The sequence below is a fragment of the Delphinapterus leucas genome, chromosome 12 (genome assembly GCF_059928025.1).
Source record: "Delphinapterus leucas isolate spDelLeu-1000000601 "Yukka" chromosome 12, BTC_Dleu_Yukka2, whole genome shotgun sequence".
Taxonomy (NCBI): Eukaryota; Metazoa; Chordata; class Mammalia; order Artiodactyla; family Monodontidae; genus Delphinapterus; species Delphinapterus leucas.
Window position 1 is genome coordinate 24220273 of NC_143140.1, and position 26881 is coordinate 24247153.

At 38.2% G+C, this 26881-nt stretch overlaps 1 protein-coding gene across 12 annotated transcripts in view; it reads left to right on the top strand.

Moving 5' to 3' along the window:
- DOP1A (DOP1 leucine zipper like protein A) overlaps positions 1 to 26881 on the top strand; it is a 126618-nt gene that overhangs the window by 76936 nt on the left and 22801 nt on the right. For 6 of the 12 annotated variants that reach the window (XM_022590297.3, XM_089921782.1, XM_089921788.1 and 3 more), the window contains 16 exons: positions 658 to 758; positions 2145 to 2404; positions 3923 to 5912; positions 6710 to 6854; positions 6961 to 7143; positions 8558 to 8683; positions 13495 to 13629; positions 16386 to 16441; positions 17596 to 17700; positions 22151 to 22217; positions 22371 to 22515; positions 22689 to 22768; positions 23605 to 23714; positions 23976 to 24125; positions 24273 to 24334; positions 25825 to 25977. In XM_022590297.3, coding sequence (XP_022446005.2) covers positions 658 to 758; positions 2145 to 2404; positions 3923 to 5912; positions 6710 to 6854; positions 6961 to 7143; positions 8558 to 8683; positions 13495 to 13629; positions 16386 to 16441; positions 17596 to 17700; positions 22151 to 22217; positions 22371 to 22515; positions 22689 to 22768; positions 23605 to 23714; positions 23976 to 24125; positions 24273 to 24334; positions 25825 to 25977 — 3868 coding nt within the window. Of the gene's footprint in view, positions 1 to 657; positions 759 to 2144; positions 2405 to 3922; positions 5913 to 6709; positions 6855 to 6960; positions 7144 to 8557; positions 8684 to 13494; positions 13630 to 16385; positions 16442 to 17595; positions 17701 to 22150; positions 22218 to 22370; positions 22516 to 22688; positions 22769 to 23604; positions 23715 to 23975; positions 24126 to 24272; positions 24335 to 25824; positions 25978 to 26881 lie in introns of those variants that run through there. The other 6 variants (XM_022590298.3, XM_089921783.1, XM_089921786.1 and 3 more) reach the window with 4 other exon arrangements.

The following is a 26881-nucleotide window of genomic DNA, read 5'->3' on the forward strand; positions in this document are numbered from 1 at the left end:
TTTCTTTGTGATTTCCATTAACACATTTTCATTATCTAATACCAAATACTGGTCTTTCTAAATAATTTATTTTTCCATTATTCTATCCATTGTTATCTTAACAGTTAATCTTTTCCAAATAATCCCAAAAGTGATGTCATATTTTTCTTGTAGAAATAATTTTTTTAGGTCCTTAAAGTTTTTAATCTAATAAACCAGCTTTGTAGGTGTTGATAAATTCATTTGGGATTAACGTGTAATTTCTGGGAGCAAAAGCAAAGTATATAGTGCCATAAAATTGGTTTTGACTACTGTGTATTTATATATTAAAATGAGGGGGAAAGTGCTTCCTATACTCAAAATATCATAACATGCACATTATTAGGTTTTTCCATCCCCTGTTATAAAATAATCTAGTAAACTGATTACCTAAACTAAATAATAACTTATGTGGCAATATGAGATGATCCTTTAGGTTTAATATTTCTTTATATATTTAAGTATTTTCCACTTTTCTACTTCCATAAAAAACACAGCTTATTTCATCGGGTGTTGGAGTTCTGTGAACATTGAACATAATACAACATAATACTCTGTCTTAAATAACTACTTTGTTCATACTAAAATCACTTAATACCTTCAAAGGATAATAAAATAATCTCTCATATTCATCCTCAGAAAATAAGGATGGAAGCACATGCAAAATTTGCAGTTCTTTGGCATCTAACAAGGGACCTCCATATAAATAAGTCTTCATCTTTTGCACGGTCTTTTGACAGGTTGGTTACATTTTATATTCTGATATCTTAATGTTTCTTTTCTTGAATCCCCTGGCCTATTTGGTAGGGGAGAGAGAGCAGGGATAGGAGAGAGCAACTTGGGATTTTATAAAGAGAATTTATAAATTATTTTTTTAAATCTAAGCTGTATTAAAAGGCATGGCATTTTCATTTATCTAACAGATTTTCACCTTTCATGCTCTGGAGCACCCAGTGCCCCTTCCTTTCATTGGATGACTTCATCAAGTTACTTCTGTGTGCCAGGAGCCGTTCTAGGTGTCAGGGTTACTGCAACAGATATAGCCTGCTTGAGTTCACATTCAGTGAAATTTCATATAAACAGTAGATTGTATAAGTGTTTCTCTAGTAATCATTCTCAGTCTTCTGCCTGAACCAGACCTTAAAATCTACAGCAAAAATACTGACAAAGCGCTTCCATGGATTAAAACAATCTGTAGTTAACTGCCTGAGAGTTTGTCTAGACTACATAGATGACCCATACCCCAAATATGAGATTTGCAGTAACTTCCAAGGAGATGCCATTTATAGGTAAATTTACATACATTGGCATAGATAGCAGTCTCACCAGCAAGTCTCATAGAGGTGGCCCCAAATCTAACTACGCTGAAGCCCCACTCAGGATCAGATGTGGACTCTACTGGATGTTATTTCAGCTGGTTATTTCACACAGCATCACCATTTTAAAACGGTCTGCTGTTGAACCCCTGTAATGAACTGGTCCCTGGGCCTAGGTGCTTTACAAATACCATCTGTAGTTTAATGACCGCCTGTCCTCATCACGTGAGGCAGTGAAGGCCCCAGTGAAGTTAAGTGATTTGCCCAAGATCGTTATACACGAGGTGAAGTGGATGGCCCAGATTTGAATCTTAGGTTGTCTGATTCCAAACTATACCTCCACACCTTTCACAGAAGGTCTTTCCTTGGATTAAGCACATCGCTTTCAACTGGTAAAGAGAATGGGAGCAGTGGGGCACAGACCAACATGAAAGTAGTGTTGACTTGCAGATGGTTCAGCATTTGGTGATGTGAACAGCAATATGTTGCTAAAACAAGACTAATTGTCTAAGGTTTTTTTCTTCTGTTTTTTAGTATTTATCTTTTAAAAGTAATGTATGCTTGTGAAATTTCAAAAAACACAAGAAAAGAGAAAAAACTATTTCTCCTTTCTTATTGTATCTACTGAGACTGGGGATTAAGATTATTAAAATACTGTGGTCAAAAGTTATTCTGAAGTATGATTACTTTAAAATAGTTAATTCAAAGCAAGAAACACAGCTTATCGTAATGTTAATTTTAGAAAAACTAGAGTGTTAAAATTAAAGTAGGTATTTTGCTCTTTGTTTTAATTATTGGTGTTTATTGTAGGTCACTGTTCATCATGTTAGATAGCCTTAACAGTCTCGATGGTTCCACCAGCTCTGTGGGACAAGCCTGGCTGAACCAAGTCCTGCAAAGACATGATATTGCAAGAGTTTTGGAACCACTGCTATTGCTCTTGCTTCATCCCAAAACTCAGAGGGTTTCAGTGCAGCGGGTACAAGCAGAACGTTATTGGAATAAGGCCCCCTGTTATCCCGGAGAAGAGAATGACAAGCATTTCATGCAAAACTTTTCCTGCAATAATGGTGACTATCCCACGGAAGTAGAACAACTTTATTTAGAATTAAATTATTAAAATAAAATGAAAGGCGAACACAACAGTGATTGTCAGGAGAACCAAACGTGAGAATTTCTCCCTGGGCTGATTTTCTCCCCTCCTCATGGACTAGCAGTGCTCACATGGGCTGTGTCAGTATGTACCTTATCAGCGACCATCACAGGGGACTTGGATCTCTGTTATCAATTGCTTCTTTCAGGGGAGGACTCAGCCCAGCTCTGGTCAGAAACACTCTTCAGTATTAACAAATAACCTTTAGAGTTTATAATCCTGGCCCTGCAAGGCTCTGTAGATACTTCACTGGGAATCTTTAGTAAGCTTATAATGCACTTTATATTTCATGCATCATTTTCCTCATCTGTAAAATAGGAATGATAATACCCACCTCTAAGGCTTCATTGTGAATGTTAGATATAGTAATGTTTGTGACATATTTAGTGCAGAGACTAGTGTGTTTGATAAATATTCTCTATTGCTAGAATAAAGTCCACACTTCGCAAATTGCCAAATGATACCCTCTGTAATACACTGATAATGGCCCCCTTAGGTTAATATGCCTTAGGGACAAAAGACTCAGTATTTCATTTGTATCTCTTGTCAAATAATCCTGTGAGGTCAGTAATGAAAGGTCATTTGACCGAGCAGGAAGCTGTTGCTTAGAAGGCTGTGGCTTTCTCAAAGTCCCACAGCTGGTAAGCGGTTAAGCTAGAACTAAACTGTCGTGCTCCTACTTCATCTTTAGTGTGTTTCTACAGAGCCTTGGTTCCTTTCTCTTACTACCTTTCCACTGCTTCCCCTGAATCTTCTAAGAACATGCTCTACCCTGCTTATTGCCAGAACTCTTGTGTTAGCGCTTTGCCTGCCATAGTTCCTGCCTGTCAGCTGAATTCTCATCTGTCCTCTGAGATCATTCTCAGACCTCACTTGTGGTGTCATGATGCTTTTCCTAAATTTGAAGCATCTGATTTTGCACCTCTCTAAAAGAATGTCCCCCCAAAAGTACCGAAATGGATGTTTGCGATGCCCTGCTAGTTTTAAACTTCTTAGAGAGAACAGTGATGTCTTTTCCTTACCTCACCCTCCTGTCCTGGTTTAGGGCCTTACTCAAGCTATATAATTCATAAATGCTTGTTGAATTTTATTAAAATCAAGAAGATTATGTATTTATATATTAACTATATACCAAATGATTTTAAAAGGATGTCGTATTTGGGGATAAGGGCAAAGTTTTATATTTTATCTGTTAAATGTGCTGTTTTGTTTAATTCAGTTGAATAATAGGCCTTCTAGTGTTGAATTGTCTATTAAATTCTAGTTAATGGTCATCTACATAATTTTCTAACTTAAGTCTAGCATATTAATAAATATTTTAATAGGAAAATATAAGGAGGTAATGAAAGTAATGATTAAAAATCTTGTTCAGTCTACGTTTCAGTTATTTTAATGTATTTTATATTTTTCCTTTACTCTTTTTCTCACATGCCAGTAAGCCAAGTACAACTCATTGCATCGAAAGGAAATGGTGAAAAGACGCTTACCATGGATGAAATAGAGAACTTCAGTCTTACTGTTAATCCATTAAGTGACAGACTGTCCCTTCTAAGTACCAGCAGTGAGACAATTCCAATGGTTGTATCTGATTTTGATCTTCCAGACCAACAGATAGAAATACTTCAGAGTTCTGACTCTGGATGTTCTCAGTCCTCTGCTGGGGACAACTTGAGTTACGAAGTTGATCCTGAAAACGTGAATGCACAAGAGGATTCCCAGATGCCAAACGCAGGCTCCCCAGATGATGATGTTCAGCAGGTAGTCTTTGACCTGATATGTAAAGTCGTAAGTGGCCTCGAAGCAGAATCTGCATCAGTGCCATCTCAGTTAGAAATTGAAGATATGCCCCCAAAGGACAATGATGTAGATCCAGGCGAGGAGATGATTAAAAGTGAAGATCAGTCCGCTCAGCAGAGTCAGATTGCTTTGCTGAGTAACGAAAATTCTCAGTTTTTGTCTGTGTCTGCAGAGGAAGGCTGTGAGTGTGTGCCAAATGGAATCTCCAGAAATAGCTCCTCACCTTGTATTTCAGGAACCACACAGATTCTCCATGACTCTTCTGTTGCTGCTACAGAAACCAGATCTAGACAGAGAAGTCACAGTAGTATTCAGTTCAGCTTCAAAGAAAAATTATCAGAAAAAGTCTCAGAGAAAGAAACAATTGTTAAGGAGTCAGGTAAACAACCAGGAGCAAAACCTAAAGTAAAACTTGCCAGAAAAAAGGATGATGACAAGAAAAAAACTTCAAATGAAAAACTCAGACAAACCAGTGTTTTCTTTAGTGATGGTCTGGATTTAGAGAACTGGTATAGCTGTGGAGAGGGAGAAATTTCTGAAATTGAGAGTGACGTGGGTTCTCCGGGATCACGGAGATCTCCCAATTTCAACATCCATCCACTCTATCAACATGTGCTTTTGTATCTCCAGTTGTATGATTCATCAAGGACTCTGTATGCTTTTTCTGCCATCAAGGCCATCTTGAAAACTAACCCCATTGCTTTTGTAAATGCCATTTCAACCACTAGTGTAAATAATGCATATACTCCTCAGTTGTCTCTGCTTCAGAATCTATTGGCCAGACACCGGATTTCTGTTATGGGCAAAGATTTTTATAGTCACATTCCTGTGGACTCGAATCATAATTTCCGGAGTTCTATGTACATAGAAATCCTTATTTCCCTCTGCTTATATTATATGCGTAGCCATTACCCAACTCATGTCAAGGTCGCGTCACAAGATTTGACAGGCAATCGAAACATGCAGATCATGAGCACCGAAATTTTGACGCTCCTCTTCACTGAGCTGGCCAAAGTCATAGAAAGCTCTGCAAAAGGTTTCCCTAGTTTTATCTCTGATATGTTATCCAAGTGCAAAGTTCAGAAAGTGATTCTTCACTGTTTGCTGTCATCCATCTTTAGTGCACAGAAGTGGCACAGTGAAAAGATGGCAGGCAAGAACATGGTTACTGTGGAAGAAGGTTTCTCAGAGGACAGCCTGATCAATTTCTCAGAAGATGAATTTGACAATGGCAGCACACTCCAGTCACAGCTTCTTAAAGTGCTCCAGAGGCTCATTGTTCTAGAACACAGGGTAATGACTATCCCTGAAGAGAATGAAACAGGTTTTGATTTTGTGGTATCTGATCTGGAACACATCAATCCCCATCAGCCCATGACTTCTCTTCAGTATTTGCATGCCCAGCCAATCACATCTCAAGGCATGTTCCTCTGTGCGGTGATACGAGCTTTACATCAACACTGTGCTTGTAAGATGCACCCACAATGGATTGGTTTAATCACATCTACTCTGCCTTACATGGGAAAAGTTCTACAGAGAGTGGTTGTTTCTGTGACACTACAGCTTTGCAGAAATCTAGATAACCTAATTCAACAGTACAAATATGAAACAGGATTATCTGATAGTAGGTAAGGGTTGATTTTTAATTTTGTCATTATTAACATTTTTTACATATATTACTGCTTAATCATCTAGTAAGTCAGTTGCAGTTTGGGGAAGTAAATTAGTGGTTATCATTAGGTTACGAACAGTATCTTATTTTCATAAAGAACATTGAGGAAGAGTATCAACAAAAGAATCAGGAGTGGAAAACAAGGAATATATAAACAGGACTTTTTTCTCCTAAGAGCTGAAATTAATTTTTAATGCTCTTAACAGAGCTGGCAAAAGTAATAGAAAGCTCAGCAAAGGGTTTCCCTGGTTTTATCTGATATCTTTATCTAAGTGCAAATTAATTTCACACTAAAATTAATTTAAAATTACAAACCTTTTCCCATCTGATTTTACTTCTCATTCAGGATTTTCAGTTTGGTGATGCATTTTATCTGTATCCCCAGGCCATGTTCAAAATTAATCTGTCAAAATTATCCAGATGTTTAATAGACTAATGTCTGGCTTTATCTCCTGTGTAATCTCAGGTACTAGATATAAAATATAAGAAAACTGCCTGTATTTAATATTGATATGCCTGCTATTACATGGTTGCTAGAGATTTACTGGCTGTATTTATTTTGTGTAGAATTTATTATCCAAAAAGAACTTTAGTACATTTAATGTGACTCACTTTTTTTATTAGAAGAGGATATAAAAGCTCCTAATTTATTCACTTAGTTATTTATTTATATAATATTTATTGAGCACTTACTGTGTGCCTGTCACATGCTGGACATTTACCACTGATAAAACACAAACTTCTCTTTCACAGAACTTGTGTTCAAATGGATACATTTTATTTCAGGCCTCTGTGGATGGCATCAATTATTCCACCAGATATGATTCTTACCCTTTTGGAAGGGATCACAGCCATTATCCACTACTGTTTGTTGGACCCTACTACACAGTATCACCAAGTAAGACTGCACAAATATTTGACTGCTTTTTAAAGATTATGAGGCCTAATAAGTCCCATTTGTAATCCTCAGGAAGTGATACATGTTCTTCCCCCAACTTCAATAGCTTTTGGTCAATGTAGACCAGAAACACCTGTTCGAAGCCCGCAGTGGAATCCTCTCGATCCTTCACATGATCATGTCCTCTGTGACACTGCTTTGGAGCGCACTGCATCAGGCCGACTCTTCGGAAAAGATCCCCATTGCTGCATCCGCCTCTGTTACCACTGTTAATCTTGGAGCCACAAAGGTTAGATAATCCACACTTCACCCTTGGCGCTCAAGAGGCTATTTGAGGATTCTCCCAAAGATTATGTTCTGAATTTGTGAATAATTTGAGTAGTATTTATGATTCTCTGCATGGATTGTGTAATTAGTTATCAAGTAATTTTTTAACCGTTTTATTGAGATGACATAACACAAAATTCACCCTTTTTAAGCATATATAATTCAGTGTTTGTGTTTGTTTTTGTTTTGTTTTTTAGTAAATGTACAGAGCTGTAGTACTGTCACCACAACCTAATGTTTGAGCGTACCCCTCACCACAGAAAGATGCCTCATGCCCATCTGCAGCCCCTCGGTTCCCATCCCTAACCACAATCAACCACTAATCTGTTTTCTCTACATCGATTTGCTTTTACCATTTACAGGCCATTTCCTATAAATGGAATTATACATTATTTGGTCTTTTGTATCTAGTTTCTTTCATGTGACATAATATTTTTGAGGTTCATTCATACATAACTTTCTTCCTTTTTTTAGGACATTTCAAGCTGACATTTTAATATGCAAATCTCTCCTGGAAAACAGTTTAGCAATATGTACAGAGATCTTTAAGTTTCATAGTCTTTGACCTAGTAATCTACTTTAGTAATGAATTCTAAGGTAATCAAAATTATGTAAATATATACATAAAATATTTATTATAGCCTTATTTAATGGCAGAAAAAAGAGAGATCCTAAACAATAAGGGAATGATTAAATAAATTATCTGTTCAGTGTTACATTATGTAGCCACTAATGTCGTGGTTTTGAAGAATTCTTAGTGGATGGAAAGTGCTTAAAAGTTTAGTGGAACAGGGATGTTACATAATTAAACAAATATTGTATTTCTAATTATGTAAAAAAAATTTATCTGCAGAAAAAGGAATAAAGAAAATTCACGTGTTAATAGTGATTATCTTAATATGATGAGGTTAATCGTTGATTTAAAAAAAGTGTTTTTCTTCTTATACTCTTAGGTATTTTCCAAATTTTCTTCTTTATATTTAGAGGGAAATTATGTGAATGTTTAAGAGCATGTTAGGCTATGGCAGGTTGTCAAATTGATATCCCTCAATTACCTCATCTTGCTCCTAGACCTGACTTCCTAGATCTGGGAGTCATGGGAGCACACCGGGCACTGCAGGGGAAGGGTAGAAATCATTAGAAAATTGTATTTAAGTCCTGATGTTTGGATTAAACTATTATAGGGGTTTTTTTTCCTTTTGAATTAAAATGACCATGGTTGCATCTCTTAACACTATTAAAGTTTCCTCTACCATTATGTAGGTAGTAAAACATACAAGTTCTGTATATTATTTCAAGAAAAACTAAAAGTGCAGTCCAGTTATTAATGCTTCCATAATTTTTAATTCACTTGTCATTTGCTTAAATTTTTGTAGAACTTGAGACAGCAGATCCTAGAATTATTGGGGCCCATTTCAATGAATCACGGTGTTCACTTTATGGCTGCCATCGCCTTTGTATGGAATGAAAGAAGACAGAACAAAACCACCACTAGGACCAAGGTATGTATTTGTCTTTTCATTTGGTAAGCATATGGTGAGCACATGCTGATTTTCAATTCTCCATTAGTTGCAGTGGGGCTGGGATAGGGTGGGTGGTGGAAAGGCAACAAGTTTGTGTACAGGTTTAGATAATGATATATTGCCTAAGTTTCTTAAATAAATATAAAAGATATTTTATGTGAAGACAGGTAATTAATGTAATATTAAAACTGTAGCTGTATTTTACATAGAAATGGTAATATAATGCAATGTGTTTTTTAAATGATAGTCATTCAGGGTACAGGGCAAGAATATGGAGAGAAATTTTCATCTTGACTAGTTTTTCGTTACAACGTGACCTCTTAAATCATTTCTAAATGTAATTCATATGTTGTCTTTGGATTATGTATGTGAAAATTTTGTTGCTTTGTGGGTATGAAAGCTCAAAAAAGTGTTCTTGGACTTCACTGGTGGTCCAGTGGTTAAGAATCCACCTTCCAATGCACGGGATGCGGGTTCGATCCCTGGTTGGGGAACTAAGATCCCACATGCCGCGGGGCAACTAAGCCTGCGCACCACAACCAGAGAGCCCATATGCCGCAACTACAGAGTTCACATGCTCTGGAGCCCGTGCACCACGACTAGAGAGAAACCCATGCGCCACGACTAGAGAGAAACCCGCGCGCCACAACTAGAGAGGAGCCTGCACGCCGCAACAAAAAGATCCCACGTGCCACCTCTAAGACCCGATGCAGCCAAAAATAAATGAAATTAATAAATTTTTTTTAATCTGAAAAGAAAAAAAGCTCAAAAAAGTGTTCTATATTGGATATAAATACTAACTCATTAGAATACTAAGGCTATTAAATAATTTATGTTCCCATAAGATATATGATTTGTCCAGGTAAAGGTTTCTAATCTTATTTTTGTGCTGATTTCACATTACATATAGGCTGACATATCTAAAGTAATAAAAATAAACATTCCCACTTATATGACATTCTGCATGTGAGGATTCAGTAGTAGATATTACATTGGACAGAACTGAGATCCTAGACTATTTAAAATCAGTCAAGCACACGTGGTTTAATATGGCATATTGAACACATGCATTTTTCTCTGCTTTCTTCCCAAAAATGAGAGTAAAAAAATTTTCAATGGCAAAACCCACAATGACAAAGAAATTGGGAGAGGTCACCACAAAAAAATAAGAGTCAACAAAATTTTGCAAGATGAAAAACACGTGTCTGAGTTGTAATTGACTTAGATATCAGTATCAGCTTCTCTGCTCTACTAAGTTGCTGCAAGAAGGGGTTCGATTCCCACTGTAAAAACTATAGACAGTTTCTGGAAGTAGAAGTATCAGGTACTTCTTAAAGGCAGAGGGTTAGGATGGGGCTGAAATCTGGAGGACTGATTGAGAGTTTATAGATCCCTTTTTCCCAACCCAAGCAACCAACCACCCACCCACTTCTCTTACCCTATCCCATCAGGAGACTGGAGTCAAGTTTACTATGTGAAGAGTTTATCGAGAGAGGCTCTTGGGCTTACCTGGTGGTGCAGTGGTTAAGAATCCACCTGCCAATGCAGGGGACATGGGTTCGAGCCCCGGTCAGGGAAGATCCCACATGCCACGGAGCAACTAAACCCATGCGCTACAACTACTAAGCCTGTATTCTAGAGCCCACGAGCCACAACTACTGAGCCCACACACCACAACTACTGATGCCCACGCACCACAACTACTGATGCCCACATGCCTAGAGCCCGTGCTCCACAACAAGAGAAATCACTGCAATGAGAAGCCCGTGCACCACAATGAAGAGTAGCACCCGCTCACCACAACTAGAGAAAGCCTGCTCGCAGCAACAAAGACCCAACGCAACCAAAAATTAATTAATTTTTTAAAAAAAAGAGGGGCTCTTGACCCAAGGGCATAAGGTTGACACAAGTAGAAATTAGACTTCATGCTGAAACCAGCATTCAAAAGCCTACATTTTGAAAAATGGGAATCACCCTCACCCCAGTGAGATGGCAGTAAGTTACTATGTCCCTCAGGTAGGAGTTTGGAGGATTCCTCTCTAGGAAAATGACCTGACCAAGAAAAAAGATCTATAGCTACTGAAGTTTTTGAGTCTCCTAGCAAAAACAAACTAGGCTGCTGTCACCACACAGGGAGGCCCACCTATCCAGTAGTCCTGTGCACAAATGCTTGAGTTCCCTTCATGTTTTACTTTCTTTTTGAAAGGCAATAGTAGCATAGTTGTTAAGAGCGCAGACTTTGAAACCAGATCTCTGGGGTTCAAATATTGACTTCTCCACTCACTAACTATATGACTTCTTCAGGGTAGCAGTACTACTTCATGGGGTTGTGAGAATCAGAAAGAAAGTGAGAGAGAGAGAGAGGGAGGAAGGGAAGAAGGAAAAATATATATATGGCACTTACCAATGCACAGTACTTAATAAGCACTCTGTAAATATATATATAGTTATATTATTATTACTCACATTTAAAATTGATAGAGAGCCAACTCTTATGAAGAAAGTCTCAAAAAATTAGACAAAGACCAAAACAACTAAATAGAGAAAGTCAAAAGAAACAATGGATGTAACAGAAGAAAATGTAAATAATAGTAATGTCCTTCAAGAGGTAAAACCATATTGCATCCATGAAATAAGAAGAGATTATAAGAAAGACTATTGCAAAATTTTTAAATTATCTTGAATGTTAAAAAATTTTATAGCAGAAGCAAAACAAAATCAGTTATAAGGGTTGGAAAGTGAAAGTAGATAAATACCAAATATAGAATGTAAATTTAGAGATATGGAAAATAGGTGAAAGGAGATTTAAAAATTACAGAAAGGATACCGGAGGCTCAAGATCTTTTTGAAGAAAGAAGGAATAGAAAAAATGAAGGAAGAAAAGTATCTAAGAAATAGTACAAGGAAATTCTGCAGGAATGAAGGAAATGAGTTGCTGCAGGCACTGTAAAAAGAGATATGTCTACACAAAGATCAGCAAGTAATTTCAAAACACTGAAGATAAAAAGGAGATCTTACAGGGGCTTCCCTGGTGGTGCAGTGGTTGAGAGTCCGCCTGCCGATGCAGGGGACACAGGTTCATGCCCCGGTCCGGGAGGATCCCACATGTCGCGGAGCGGCTGGGCCCGTGAGCTGTGGCCGCTGAGCCTGCGTGTCCGGAGCCTGTGCTCCGCAACGGTAGAGGCCACAGCAGTGAGAGGCCCACGTACCGCAAAAAAATTAATAAATAAAAATAAAAAAGAAATATAAAAAAAAAAGATCTGACAGTCTTCTAAAGAGAAAATACTGGTCATATTCAGTGGAATAATGATAAGACTTGTCAACAGCAGCACTAGAAATTATGATGGGAAAATTAGTTTCAATCTATAATTCTAACCGAGCCAAACTGTCACTCAAGTGAGTTTTGACCATGAAATGTCTCAAAAAAACAAAAAAATTGTGATCAATTTACCCTTTCTCAGCTATTGTAAGATGTATCTCCACCAGAGGAGGAAAAAAACAAGAAAGAAGGCAACATGGGGTCCAAGAAATAGGAGTTCCGACACAGAAGAAAAGGAAAGGGAATCTTTAAGACTGATGGTCACAGGAGAGATATCAAGATGATACTGTATAGCAAGCCTAGAGAGTACCAACCCAAGTAGAAGGTAGAGAGATTAATTATCTGATGTTTTTGAATACGCAATTACAGTACATTTACCGTCTTTGGCATGTTTGTGGATGAACATGTGATAGAGAAAACCAAGCAAACAAAAATAGTGCAAACACACAAATGCACGTGTATGTGCACACACACTTCTATTAAACACATTGTGACAATTAAGGAAGTTTTTAATAAAGGTAGAAAAATCCAACTGAAGTCATACTGCTTAATGATAACCATGTTTTCTTGTATATACTATCAGAATTTTAAACACATTTACATATAAAATATTATGAATACGGGTATTGTATTCCTTTGATGTATATTCATTTATTTCATCCATCTGCTGGTTGATATACAATTATTCATACATCTTTTATTTTTTTCATCATGATTTTAGTGCAAAGAGGAAATTTATATACAAAATATGCATAAATAATTCTTCATATCATAAACAACTCTGAAATGAATGAAAGCGCATACATAGTTCATCATGTCCAGTGTTTCTTTGTGGAAGTCCTTAAAAAATTAAATTAAAAACAATTATATTTCTTTGAGGCAAATTATTTTATTAATCTAGACTCGTTGAACCTTATCATTGGAATGAATAATGAAAACTATTTTAAAGATTGGCAAAAGAAAACAGTTTAACTCTAGGGAAAACAAAAAGTCATACAAGAAAAGACATGCAGTGATAATACACAGCATAACCATAAGTAGTCATGTGAACCCTAGATGTTGATTTAAATGAAGTTATGATGTAACTACGTTGGGAGGGTAGGGAGAAAAGTGTAAGAGAGCTAAACCTTTGTCTTCTAAAGTAGGAAGTCAGTAGATGATGTGTAAAATTAAAGAAAATATTGTGAAGTAGGAAAAGTAATAAGAGTGTATATTACTCAGAAATGATAGAAAAGAGCTAAGAGTTGAGCATTGTTGCTTTGGGGCATGAGAAGTGTGAGGGCACTGCTATTTTGTCTTAAAAGGCTTGTTGTCCTATTTGATTTTTTGAAATGATGTACAGGTATTATATGGATAAAAAAAGAAATTTTACCTAAAGAAGAGGCCATAAAATATTCTCTTGATTCTGTGATTTGTCTTAAAAGACTTAAATATACACGTACATAAGTGAATACAATGATGTGTTCTCCAGGTTATTCCTGCAGCCAGTGAAGAACAGCTTTTACTAGTAGAACTGGTTCGTTCAATCAGTGTCATGAGAGCAGAAACTGTCATACAGACGGTGAAGGAAGTTTTAAAGCAGCCCCCAGCCATAGCCAAGGACAAGGTAAGAAGAACTTTGATTTGTTTACAGTTGTATTTCAGAAATGACCCTGGTAGGTAAGATATTTTTTGTACAATACATCCTTTTATTTAAAAGGATTGCAAAAATGACTGCATGTGTTCCTCGAATCGCCCTAATAAAAACAGTTCTCAGTGTCTGCAGTGACTTGCTGTGTGATCATCCCTGTGGCCAGTGAAGAGCAGTTCACTGCTCGTAGCTCTCCAGATGTACGTCTAAGGCAGTTAGGGGCTGTGGGACCAAATTCTTAGGTGAGATTTTTCTGGTCATGTAAAGGAAGAGCACAGAAGCCAGAGCCCAAGGTCTGTTTACCTCAGTTGTTGCCTTTTTCACAGCTTCTTACTGCATTCTCTTCAGAATGAATGTCTCAAGTCTGTAAACTCCCCACATTTTGCCATAACCTTAGTTCTAGTCAGTGTCATTTCTTGACCATGTACAAACTGTGCTGTGCAAGGGCTACCAAAAAATGAATAACGGAGTCTCTACATTCACAATGCATTGTCTCTAGCTAGGCAGACATAAAAGTCTACAAATTACTAAAGTTATGGACTTCTCTACTTTTTTTGCTCTTTGTTCCAGAACACTAAGAGGTCCTATTTTCTTAAAAAATATTTACCAACTGAAAACATTAGATTTTAAGCCAAGGCAAAATAGACCTAATCACTTCCTTAAAAGAATTATTACACATACCTGAAAATATTATTTTTTCTGTTGCCTAAAGAGTGTATTACTTGTGTGTGTGAATAGCCAGTGTCCTTATTAACTTTTTTTTCCTATCATGAGTTTATTTTTATTTTATTTTATCTATTTATTTTTAACATCTTTATTGGAGTATAATTGCTTTACAATGGTGTGTTAGTTTCTGCTTTATAACAAAGTGAATCAGTTATACATATACATATGTCCCCATATCTGTTCCCTCTTGCATCTCCCTCCCTCCCACCCTCCCTATCCCACCCCTCTAGGTGGTCACAAAGCACCGAGCTGATCTCCCTGTGCTATGCGGCTGCTTCCCACTAGCTGTCTGTTTTACATTTGGTAGTGCATGTATGTCCATGCCACTCTCTCACTTTGTCCCAGCTTACCCTTCCCCCTCCCCGTGTCCTCAAATCCATTCTCTAATAGGTCTGCATCTTTATTCCCGTCTTGCCCCTAGGTTCTTCTGATCACTGTTTTTTCGTTTTTCTTTTAGATTCCATATATATGTGTTAGCATACGGTATTTGTTTTTCTCCTTCTGACTTACTTCACTCTGTATGACAGTCTCTAGGTCCATCTACCTCACTACAAATAACTCAGTTTCGTTCCTTTTTATGGCTGAGTAATATTCCATTGTATATATGTGCCACATCTTCTTTATCCATTCATCTGTTGGTGGACACTTAGGTTGCTTCCATGTCCTGGCTATTGTAAATAGAGCTGCAATGAACATTTTGGTACATGACTCTTTTTGAATTATAGTTTTCTCAGGGTATATGTCCAGTAGTGGGTTTGCTGGGTTGTATCGTAGTTCTATTTTTAGTTTTTTTAAGGAACCTCCATACTGTTCTCCATAATGGCTGTATCAATTTACATTCCCACCGACAGTGCAAGAGGGTTCCCTTTTCTCCACACCCTCTCCAGCATTTATTGTTTCTAGATTTTTTGATGATGGCCATTCTGACTGGTGTGAGATGATATCTCATTGTAGTCTTGATTTGCATTTCTCTAATGATTAATGATGTTGAGCATTCTTTCATGTGTTTGTTGGCAATCTGTATGTCTTCTTTGGAGAAATGTCTATTTAGGTCTTCTGCCCATTTTTGGATTGGGTTGTTTGTTTTTTTGATATTGAGCTGCATAAGTTGCTTGTATGTTTTGGAGATTAATCCTCCTATTAACTTTTTAACAATTTCCTTACTGTTCTGAAATCACCTCTGGGGCATTTGTGATAGGATTTTAAATTTGCATGTGAAAGCTCAATTCAGCATAATATTTTGAGCATCTACTTGTGCCCGAGATATTGGGCTAAGTGTGAAGGATATAAAAACAAATAAGAGCAAATTCTGCACCTCTCACCTGCTGCGCCCCCTGCTCTCAATATACTAAATTCTGAATTTTTCTTTATATGGTAAAAGAGGAAGTTTTCAAGGGAATAGTTCATACTAAAAAGTAACGAATTGGTAAATTTTAGTGGACATCAGTATTATTTTCTTGCCAGTTACTGATTTTTAAGGACAGTTGTGTTCTTTTTATTATATGTTACACTCAGCACTACCTGTAGCTAAAGATTACATTTTAGGCTGTTAAGAGTTAGTTCAAATTTGGGACAACTACACTAATTTAACAGAAACATGTGGTAAAATAGATTTAAATTCCCTTTTCATAAAAAATTTCAAGCTAATTCTGATAGCCCCAGCCAAGCATAGGCTGATTAAAATAAAAATAGTGTTGACGCTTACAGAGTGAGTGGATCATTAAAAGCAATGACTGGGGTATCAACTTCGGCTATGGGATTGGGGCGGGGGACTGAGAATAGTTTGATTTCTTCTGTCCATTTCCAACTTTTTAAATAGCTTTTGTTCTGTGTTTTCCCTACTACATGGAAGAGAGCTGCGTGGTTTTTATGACAACCTAGTGTTTGATTTTGTTTGCTTTTCATTTTTTAATTTAAAATTGGCAGTAAAATACAGAGTAGTTGCAACTGTGAAAAGGAGAGGCAGCATTTTTCTTCACTATAAAACTGATTTCTTTTGTTTATAGAAACATCTTTCTCTGGAAGTCTGCATGCTTCAGTTCTTCTTTGCTTATATTCAAAGGTAAGATAACTGATGTGGATCTCTCCTCATTTCATTTAGCAGTGTATAAAAGTTAGGAAATATAGGAGAAAAGCACCTGAATTCTTTCAAGAAGTTGCTTATTTTTTTCCTTCTAAAACGAAAAGAACTAATAGTAGAAACAGAAAAACATTTTTTACGGATATACTAATAAAGGTCATTGGTCTCTTAATGACCCAGTCATGCAAATCCTAGGAACATAAACACCTAAGTGTATTAAAGATACACTGGACATTAAAACAGTGAATTGTAAGAAAATCATTGAAATATGAATGAAAAGCTACATCCTACTCTTGAAACCATGCCTACTGCCACTAAATCCATTATTTTGATATAGGCGAACACATGGTAATCTAATCTGTTTTTAATGTTAGGAATGATGATATGAAAATATCTTCTTTTTGTGGTATTCCAGTTTTGCATTTAACTGACAACTGAACAGAAGTTAGTTGATTTGAGTTTTGATGGACTTCTTACTTCAGAACCTGAATCTTAATCCTCCCTTATAGGGTAGTTTCCATTTTAATCATCAAGCTCGGCAACAGCCTGTGATCTATGATTAACATTTATAAAGTTAGGTTAAACTGGTTGTGATTTAGTGCAAGGACTGCCTAAAAGCTGAATTTAGGTTACATAGAGAGGAGTTAGGGTTAAGGTCAGCCGGAAACAGAGGTAATAATCTTAATTTCTCTAGAGGTGATTGATATTCAGGATAGATTGACGGCTCTCCCTTAGATGAGATAGAGACTCATAGGTGAAGGAAAAAGAGCCAATATGAGAGAGGTGTGGAGAGAATAGGATTGAGTAGGTAACTATGATGGCAGTAATTAAACTGAGATTTATTGCAGTTGTATTTTACTTTTGAGAGTCCATGTGATTAAAACTTGGTATTTCTATACAGCAGAATTTCTAGACTAATAATTTACACTGGATATTTTCAGTGTGCTTGGTTTTCTTTTTATATATAATATTAGTAGAAAATATAAAGCTTTTAGAAATGTTCTATCACAGTCTATAAAAATTCAGGAAATGTTTCAGAGAAAGTAGTGGGAAAATATGGTAAAGACGGGAAATATAGGGAAAGTTAAAGTTGATGTTGGCTTTCTCTATATATAGAAGCTATGTTTATCTTGCAGAATTCCAGTGCCCAATTTAGTGGATAGCTGGGCATCATTGTTGATACTTCTGAAAGACTCCATACAATTGAGCCTTCCAGCCCCAGGGCAGTTTCTTATACTTGGGTAAGCAATTTCACTTAAAAATATGATTTCAAATAAAAGAATAATGTTCATTGTCTGATTGCTGAATAACATGTGTTGGGTGACTGTGTGACGTCTGCCTTCTCATGGGATTCTCAAAGGTACAGAACTAGATGTATAATATGAGGCCAGTAAAAAAAAAGGGGCGGGGGAGGATTCCGAGGGAACATTGTGTGTTTATACGCGAGGAAAATGTAAATGTGCTAACATAAAGCTGTTGCAACCTTAGTCACTTAGGAGAAAGTGTGGGATTGAAAGGGGTGAGGGTGAGTAGGATGGCTGAAGGGGAACTTCCTAGAGGAGGGTCATTTGAGTTCAGGGCCCTCAACATAAAAAGATTTGGAAGAGTCATATTCTCTCTGTCATGTTTCCTGATCTATGTTAATAATGTGTGTGATTTATTTGATAAATTCCAGTCACCCTTAACTGCATGCACCATGATGTCCTAGGCAATGTCTGTCTTTTGCTCTCCATTATTCTTGGTTCATAATATGTCCCTAAGAAGTATTTGCTCAGTGAATGGAGGTGGTAGGAGCAGAAAGCCTTTGTGGAACAGGAAGGGGAAGGGTACACTGGGCAAGGTACCTTGTCTCGTTTGGCTATGAAGTAGGGCACAGCAGTGGAATGGTGGGTGGATGAAAAGGGAGATGGGAGCTAGAAGGGGGAAGGATTTTGCATGTTCATTAAGAAGTTTGGCCTTGGGCAGGGGGTGGGAGTGATGGCAGGTTTTGAGGTGGGTCATGACTGGCAAATTAATAGCAGAATGGATCAGAGGGAAAAGAAGATGAACTAGGAATTGTTTCTCATGGGAGGTAGCAGGTTTGTGTGCTGTGGATGGTGGGATTGAAATCACAGGACAACAAAAGAAGGAAAGCAGGCCAGCAAAGGAGGTAGAAAAGCAAACACTGAAACATCGGAAAGTTAGAAGAAAACAGGCATATTCAATGTTCTAGAAGCAAAGAGAATTTAAGAGGGCTTGGCTAACCCCTTCAGAAAGATTAAGGAAGATGATATATAATAAAGAGGCTGTATTTATTGATGATTTGGAGAGGATGGGTGATTTAGGAGAGAGGAGTTTGGTGAGACGATAAGCACAGCAAGGGTTAGAGTGAGAAAGTAAGTGTGGATTATTCTTTGAATGTGTGATTATGAGAAGAAAGAGAACTGGCAAGGTAGCAGGAGGCAATGTGATTTGAAAGTCATCATTAATGGTAAGGATGGCCTGAGGATGCTGAGTAGTGAACAGCAAAGACTCTTCCTGGATTCAGATCCCAGCTCCTTTACTTCTTTGCTGTATGGCCTTGGGCAGGTTATTAACCTCTCCATCTGTAAAATGGAGACGATAATAGGGCCTCCCTCACAAAGTTGTTACGAGGATTAAATGAATTAATATTTGTTAAATTCCTAGAATAGTGCCTGGCCAATGATAAGTGTCATGGAAGAGGAGAGTGCTAGACAGAAGATTGTAGAGGGCGGGGGCCCCTTGACAGCACCAGATTCCAGAGGCAGCTGGGAGGGGGTGGAGCCCAGGGAATGGCAGGCGTAAGAGTGAGAAAGAAGGCTGCATTTTTAAAATTAATTAATTTATTTGGTTGTGCCAGGTCTTAGTTGTGGCAGGCGGGCTCCTTAGTTGCAGCATGCGCGTGGGATCTAGTTCCCTGACCAGGGATCAAACCCGGGCCCCCTGCATTGGGAGCGCGGAGTCTTAACCACTACGCCACCAGGGAAGTCCTGCTGCATCTTCTCTAAGACTTTGCTACTCAGAGGTTGATCCTTCAGCCAGCAGCACTGGAGTCGCCTGGGAGCTTGTTAGAAATGCAGAGTCGCAATCTCCGCCCCAGACCACCCGAATCAGAATCTGCCTTTTAACAAGTCTCAGGTGATTTGAGTACACCCTAAAGTTTGAAAAGGACTGCTTAAGACAGAAGAGGGGAAGGAAAGGGAATACACTTTTCTCCAACCTGGGTTACATTACCTCACACAGTCCACATGTTTTCACGCTGAATGGATGTAAATTCAACCAAGTGCAAAGAACTTTGACCTTCTGTTCAACCCCTGTAGCTCTGATGGTGTTTTTATTTTTGGCTGCGTTGGGTCTTCGTTGCTGTGCACGAGCTTTCTCTAGTTGAGGCGAGTGGGGGCCACTCTTTGTCGCGGTGCGCAGCTTTCTCATTGCAGTGGCTTCTCTTGTTGTGGAGCACGGGCTCTAGAGCGCAGGCTCAGTAGCTGTGGCTCATGGGCTTAGTTGCCCCGCGGCATGTGGGATCTCCCTGGACCAGGGCTCGAACCCGTGTCCCCTGCATCGGCAGGCGGACTCTCAACCACTGCACCACCAGGGAAGCCCTCTGGTGGTGATTTTAAATGGGTAGTTGTCAGTATCTATATACACAGACATAGCTTCTCTGTTGTCCTTAAGAAAACTGGTGATTCTGGCTTGGCAACCAGTGGTCTAGAAAATTTTGAAGTGGAGGGGAGGGAAAGTGAGGGCTCTTTAGTAAAATGGCCTCAAGTGTTCTGGTAAATGTAGGAGTGTAGTCTTCCACCAGGAAGCAGAGAAGGGGTGGAGAGACAGTCATGAGAGCTGGAGGAGAGTAGATCAGCCTGCAGAAGCTGAGTAACACAGGGAGCCCAGCCCGGCCACAGTGAGCTAGCAATCCTGCTCAAGAGCGTCAGGGGTCACGATGATCCCTAGACCCTCGTGCTGTCTATTCCCTAACCAAAAAGCTGAAGGAGTTTTAGACATTGAACGTGTAATGAAAAGAGCAGTGGACTCTGTCTGCAATTCCTGGATCAAAGATTAAGATAACTAGTGTGTGTGATAATTTTTAGTGATGACCGATAACGGTAAACACTGGAACTCAAACAACGTTCTCGTGAAGATTTCTGATTCTTATCTTCTGATCTCTAGTTCTAACCCTCATCTCTGGCACCCTGGGTACATCAGTAAACTTCTCCAAGACTATTTTCCTGTCTGTCAAGAATAACAGTACCTGCCTTACCTACCTCTGAATTGTTCTAAGGCTCAAAGAGGGACTATATGGACAGTTCTTTGAATCATCACCAAATATCCTGCTGGCTGATTTCATTAAAAATTAAGGCCCTCGGGGCTTCCCTGGTGGCGCAGTGGTTGGGGGTCTGCCTGCCGATGCAGGGGACACGGGTTCGTGCCCCGGTCCGGGAAGATCGCACGTGCCACGGAGCGGCTGGGCCCGTGAGCCATGGCCGCTGAGCCTGCGCGTCCGGAGCCTGTGCTCCGCAACGGGAGAGGCCACAGCAGTGAGAGGCCCGCGTACCGCAAAAAAAAAAAATTAAGGCCACCTATTATGACTTGTAGCTTCTCCCCCACAAGATTCACTGTTTCCTCACCTGTTTTTTAATTCCTTTCTTGTTTCTTGGATAATGAACGATCCTACCTCCTTCTCAATGTGTGTTATCTTCTGAGTGTTTAAATTAAAAGTTGGACATTTTCAGTTATACTAGAAAATTCCCTTTTTAAATTTCTGATGGCTTATTTTTTCCCCCAGCCATTCCACTGATCCTTTAAAAATTCCTAATTATAAAATAGAAATTGATATGATTGCTCTTCGATATCACTTTTCATATTAGTTTGGAAATAATTATACATATAATTTACCTTAATAAAAGCAAGTCAAGGTAAATATTGAGTGGAATTTTAGCAAACAATGGAAATGGATTTTTTTCCATTCATGAAGTATTTTTAATCTTTTATACCTGTCTACTATACACACACACACACATACACACAAGAAACCATTTTTATATTACAATTTAAGATTGGTGGGATTTGGGGTCTTTTTTAAATTTTTTGTTGATGTATAAAACACAGCTCCACAAGTTATTATGAAGTGAATATACCAACTGTTCAACCACAAACCTAAATTAAGAAATAAGACATCATATGTCCCCTCAGGTCCCCTCCCAATTACTGCCCTTTCCCTTCACCCCAAGATAAACCGCTGTTCTGACTTCTAACAACACAGATAAATTTTGTCTTGTTTTGAATAATAATTATATATAAATATTTTTTGTGTGTCTACTTCTTTCACACAACATATGTTTATAAAATTTATCCACGTAATTTCATGTAGCTATAATTTATTCCTTTTCATTGCTGTTTGGTGTTTCATTGTATGAATATGCCACAATTTATCTCTTCTGTTGCTGGACATTTGGGTTCTTTCCGGTTTTGGATTTTACAAATAATGCTGTTATAGACATCCTTGTACAGGTCTTTCATGCATATGTTTATGCGTTTCACCTGAGTCATAGGATATCCATGTATACATACATTCATTAAACATATAAAATAGAAATTCAGGCCACAAAACCACTTGCTCACTGTGAAAAGTTAGATTGCATCATTTTCTTTACACTAATATTTCCTGTTTGTTTTTTTCTTTGGTCCTTTTAGGGTTTTGAATGAGTTTATTATGAAAAACCCTAGTTTGGAAAATAAAAAAGACCAAAGAGACCTCCAGGTAAGTCATTCTGAATTGAGAGCTGTTGCCCAAACTCTGTGTTTCTCAGTACCTCAAGTCTAAAATGGGGAAGTCAGATAAGATCATCTGTGAAGTTTTGTGTGTGCGCCTGTGTACATACATGGATATAACGGGTTATCCTTGTTTCTTCAGGATGTGACTCATAAAATAGTGGATGCTATCGGTGCAATCGCGGGTTCTTCTTTGGAACAGACAACATGGCTGCGGCGAAATCTTGAAGTTAAACCTTCTCCCAAAATAATGGTAGATGGAACCAATTTGGAATCTGATGTTGAAGGTACTGATCTCAGACATTTAAGTTTATATTTGTAGGCATCTATTCACTAAGAATTTATTGCAGTCAGCACTGTAAGTACAGTAAAGTCATCTCTTTTCTTGTGTTTAGCAGGTAGCTTTTTTCAGTGGGGAAGAAACCTAACCATATCTTTACCTGTCTTTTCTCTTACTTAGATATGTTATCACCTGCAATGGAAACCTCAAACATAACTCCTTCTGTATATAGTGTCCATGCATTGACATTACTCTCTGAGGTAAATAAACATTATCGGGTTTTTTCACATGAACTTTCAAGTAAACAGTTTCACAATTAAATATTAGCAAGTAATTCTTACAGAGAAGATTTTAATTTGAAAAACTGTTTTGTACTTCAAGAAATCACTATGTAAAATAAAGTTTTGACTTTGTATTCAGGTTAGTAGTTTGTTAAATATTAGTGATAATAACTTTAGATATTGCTCCCCCCCATGCACTGTTTTTTAAAAGTGTACTTTTTAAGAGTGATAAGTGCTTTTGTTTCACAGTGTGGTAGGGAAGGGTGGAGGTGGTATAATGATGCTTGCCACTACAAAGCATTTACAGTTTACCAAACAGTTTTATATACATCCTCTGACATGCTCTCTTTTATACCCTGTTATCAGGGCATTTTTGTTTCCCCTTCACAGATGTGGTTACAGAGAGAGATTAGCACAGTGTGACTAAGACCAAACTGACAGAGTCAATTCATGTGGTTGGGTTTTTCCCAGGCCACCTCGTAACCCAGTCAGGGGAAGGGAATACTGAGTTTCTAGTCTTAAATTTGCTGTTTACTCACTGTCACATGGGAAGGTTCTTAACCTCTCTTTTTCTCGTCTTTCCTGTCTTGGTTAGAAATAGTAACATTTGCCCATATTTATATCCTATAGTTATAATGGAGAAAACCATTGTGGCAGAAACCATTCATGTAAAAATGGCTTAGGGAGATTTGATTTTAGGTTTTTCTACTTTTAAGGTATTCTAGATTTTCTTACAGACTGAAAACCACCTCTAAGTGCTGTCAGTTTTAGCGCTCAGATTATACGTTCCATTTCATTTCTTAACATTTTTTTAGGTTTTGGCTCATCTTTTGGATATGGTTTTCTACAGTGATGAAAAAGAACGGGTTATTCCTTTACTTGTAAATATCATGCATTATGTTGTGCCCTACCTCCGAAATCACAGGTACTATTATTGTTTAACTAGATGTGTTAGTTAACCCATACTCTGTTAAAAATAAATTGTGTTCCTTTATTGCCATTTTTGGAATTACCACAAAATGACTTTATTTTTACCTTGAATTATCGTGATAAAAAAAAAATTATTTCTCTTATAGTGCTTTCTGTTTCCCATCAGTGCTTTAGGTAAATGTGACCACTTAGGTATAACGTAATATGGTGATTAAAGTTACAGCACACAGGTTAAAGTGGCTTTCCTTCCTCCTAGTGCACATAATGCCCCTAGTTATCGAGCCTGTGTCCAGCTGCTTAGCAGCCTTAGTGGGTATCAGTACACACGGAGAGCTTGGAAGAAAGAAGCCTTTGACCTCTTTATGGATCCCAGCTTCTTTCAGATGGATGCCTCTTGTGTTAATCAGTAAGTCATCTTGCTTCTATCCAACATGATAATGCACCTCACAAAGTCTGTTGAAATCAACTACCATCTACAAAGTAGAACACTTTTTTAATAATAATAAACAACAACAAAATCTTATTTACATATCATAATCTTTGCCTCTTTCAGTTGGAGAGCAATTATGGACAATCTGATGACACATGATAAGACGACATTTAGAGATTTGATGAGTGAGTATTGTGGGGTGACAACCTAAGCAGTGTCTTTCCTATACAGGATCCATTCGTATGTACTTTGCTCTTTTCTAGAAACTGTTGAATTAGCTCTTTGTCAAGTTATACTTAGTACCCGATAGGAACATAATGTTAAAACTTAAAAAGGACAACATAGTTGATAAATAATAAGTAAAACTATTTGGCCATGTCAAATTTGTCTCCAGACTGTTTCCTCAGCACATAACATAGAACATGGCACTCAATAAGTAATCACTGAACGAAAAGACTGACAGGTAGGGAGGCTAAGAAAGGCAGCAATAGGAACAAACCTAGCAAACAACTCCTTCTAAATCCTGGGGCTCTGGGGACTTCCCTGGCGGTCCAGTGGTTAAGATTCCGAGCTTCCGCTGCAGGGGGCACGAGTTCAATCCCTGGTCGGGGAACTAAGATCCCACACGCTGCATGGCTCGGCCAAAATGAGTCCTGGGGCTGTGTTTATCTTCTCGGAAGGAAGAAAGAGAGGGGCCAGAAAGGCCAGAATCGCTCTCCGCCCCACTTCTTCTCTATCTTACTGGCTTATATATTAGGCTTCCTCATAGTATCTAATCTGGAAAAAAAAGGTTTTCTAAAAGTTTGAAAGTTATTAAACTGATGACCTTAAATAGCAGTGAAGTTGGATGAATCTGTAGAATTTCTTGTCAGTTCTTAACCCAAGCTGCAGTTTCCCCCTCTGGAAAAGGGACGTCGTATTCTCTCTGATCTTCACAGGTTTGTTTTAAGGTTCAGATTCATCTATTTAACAGTTATTTATTAAAAGACACAAAATGGGCCAGGCATTATGCTCACCTTAATCCAATAGATGAGATTATTTCAGACAGTAGGTAAGAAGTTGTGAAGGAAATAGGGTGATAACGATAGATTTTAAATAACAGCTCAAGAGCTCATATTTGATGTGAAACTAGAGAAACCAACCACGAGAAGGCCTAGGGACAGAGTATTCCGGGGATAAGGGACAAAAATAATAAAGGTCTCAGGGTAGGAACAAGCTCGGTGAATTCAAGGAAGAGCAAGCAAGACAGTGTGCCTGCAAAAGAGGGAATGGGGGCGAATACGAGACATGAGGACGGAGAGCTGGGTAGGCTAGGCCTGGCCAGGCCAGAAATTTTTAAAGCAATGAGAAGGATTTCGGCAGATGGCCTAAAATAATAAAGGGTTTTATAAAATGGCACTGTTAGTGATTTTACCTTCTGAAACCTCCAGTTCTAAATTTTTTTCTCTCTCCACGTTGCAATTCCCACCCCTTGGTCTTCTGGCTTGTATATGCTAGATCTGTTTGCCAGTCCTTCTGCCTCGGAGAGGAGTCCCAAGTCCTCTACCCTGAGGTCCTCTCTCCTGGATGTCATAGGGTCTAGACTTTCTTAAAAACAAAAAACAGAATCATCTTTTCTCAAATCGCCTGATGACTATATCACAGCCTCTCACTTGCTTTTTTTTTTTTCTTCCAGCTCGTGTAGCTGTAGCTCAGAGCAGTTCACTTAATCTCTTTGCAAACCGTGATGTGGAGCTAGAGCAGAGAGCCATGCTTCTGAAGAGATTAGCATTTGCTATTTTTAGCAGTGAAATTGATCAGTATCAGAAATATCTTCCAGATATACAAGGTAAATAGTGGAAAACTATTTTCTCTATTTTCCAAATTTTTTGGTTCCTTAGAAATTACCTTCTGTAAGTTGTAAGTTGGGGTGAAATTTACCAAGCGTTGGTAGATGGAGAATGTTGAATTAGAAATTTGTTCTGTTGAAACGACAAAAATTATCACCAGTATGTAAAAGAAATCAAACACTGAGTTTATAGGACTTGCCTAAACATGGTCTCCATTTTATTGTTTGGGTCAAATTTCCTAGGAATTCATGTTTGAGAATGAGGTGTAAGACTGTTTTACTGCAGACAGGCATATTAGTGGGGTTTTTTTTGTTGTGGGTGAGAGGTTATACACCTTTAAAGGAGGGATCTGAAATAGAGGCGTAGCCTCTGTTTTAGCTAGAAGTAGGTGGAGATCTAGAGTTTGGGGCCAGGGTTGGGGTTGTATAAGGCTTTTGATAACCTTCATCACATGGGTTTGGTGGCTCTCTGTGTCCTGAAGGGTATCAGGGCAGTCATCACCCTGTGCCACCAGATGGCTCCATGATGGGAGTGAGCTTGCCCCAGGCAGTATTGTTTGCTGCTGAGTCAGTGTGCTTGTGCAGTAGCCAGCCTCAGCAGGCATGGGGGATGGGGTTGGGGATGACAGTTGTCATCTCTTTACTGAGATTATTTCTCCCTCAGAAGATAAGTGACTCCTCCTTTTCTGACCCTTTATACCTAATGTCCAGTGTGCAACATGCACACTATTTGTCCTGTGATTTTTTTTTTTTTTAAATCGACTAGATTGGTGCTACTCAAAGTGTGGTCCATGGACCAGTATCAGTCTGTTATTCCATCCATGTTACGTTCAGAAATGTAGAGTAAGCATCGTAAGCCTTTACAGCAATGTGATAGAATCTGTTGAATCTAGTAATAAGAACA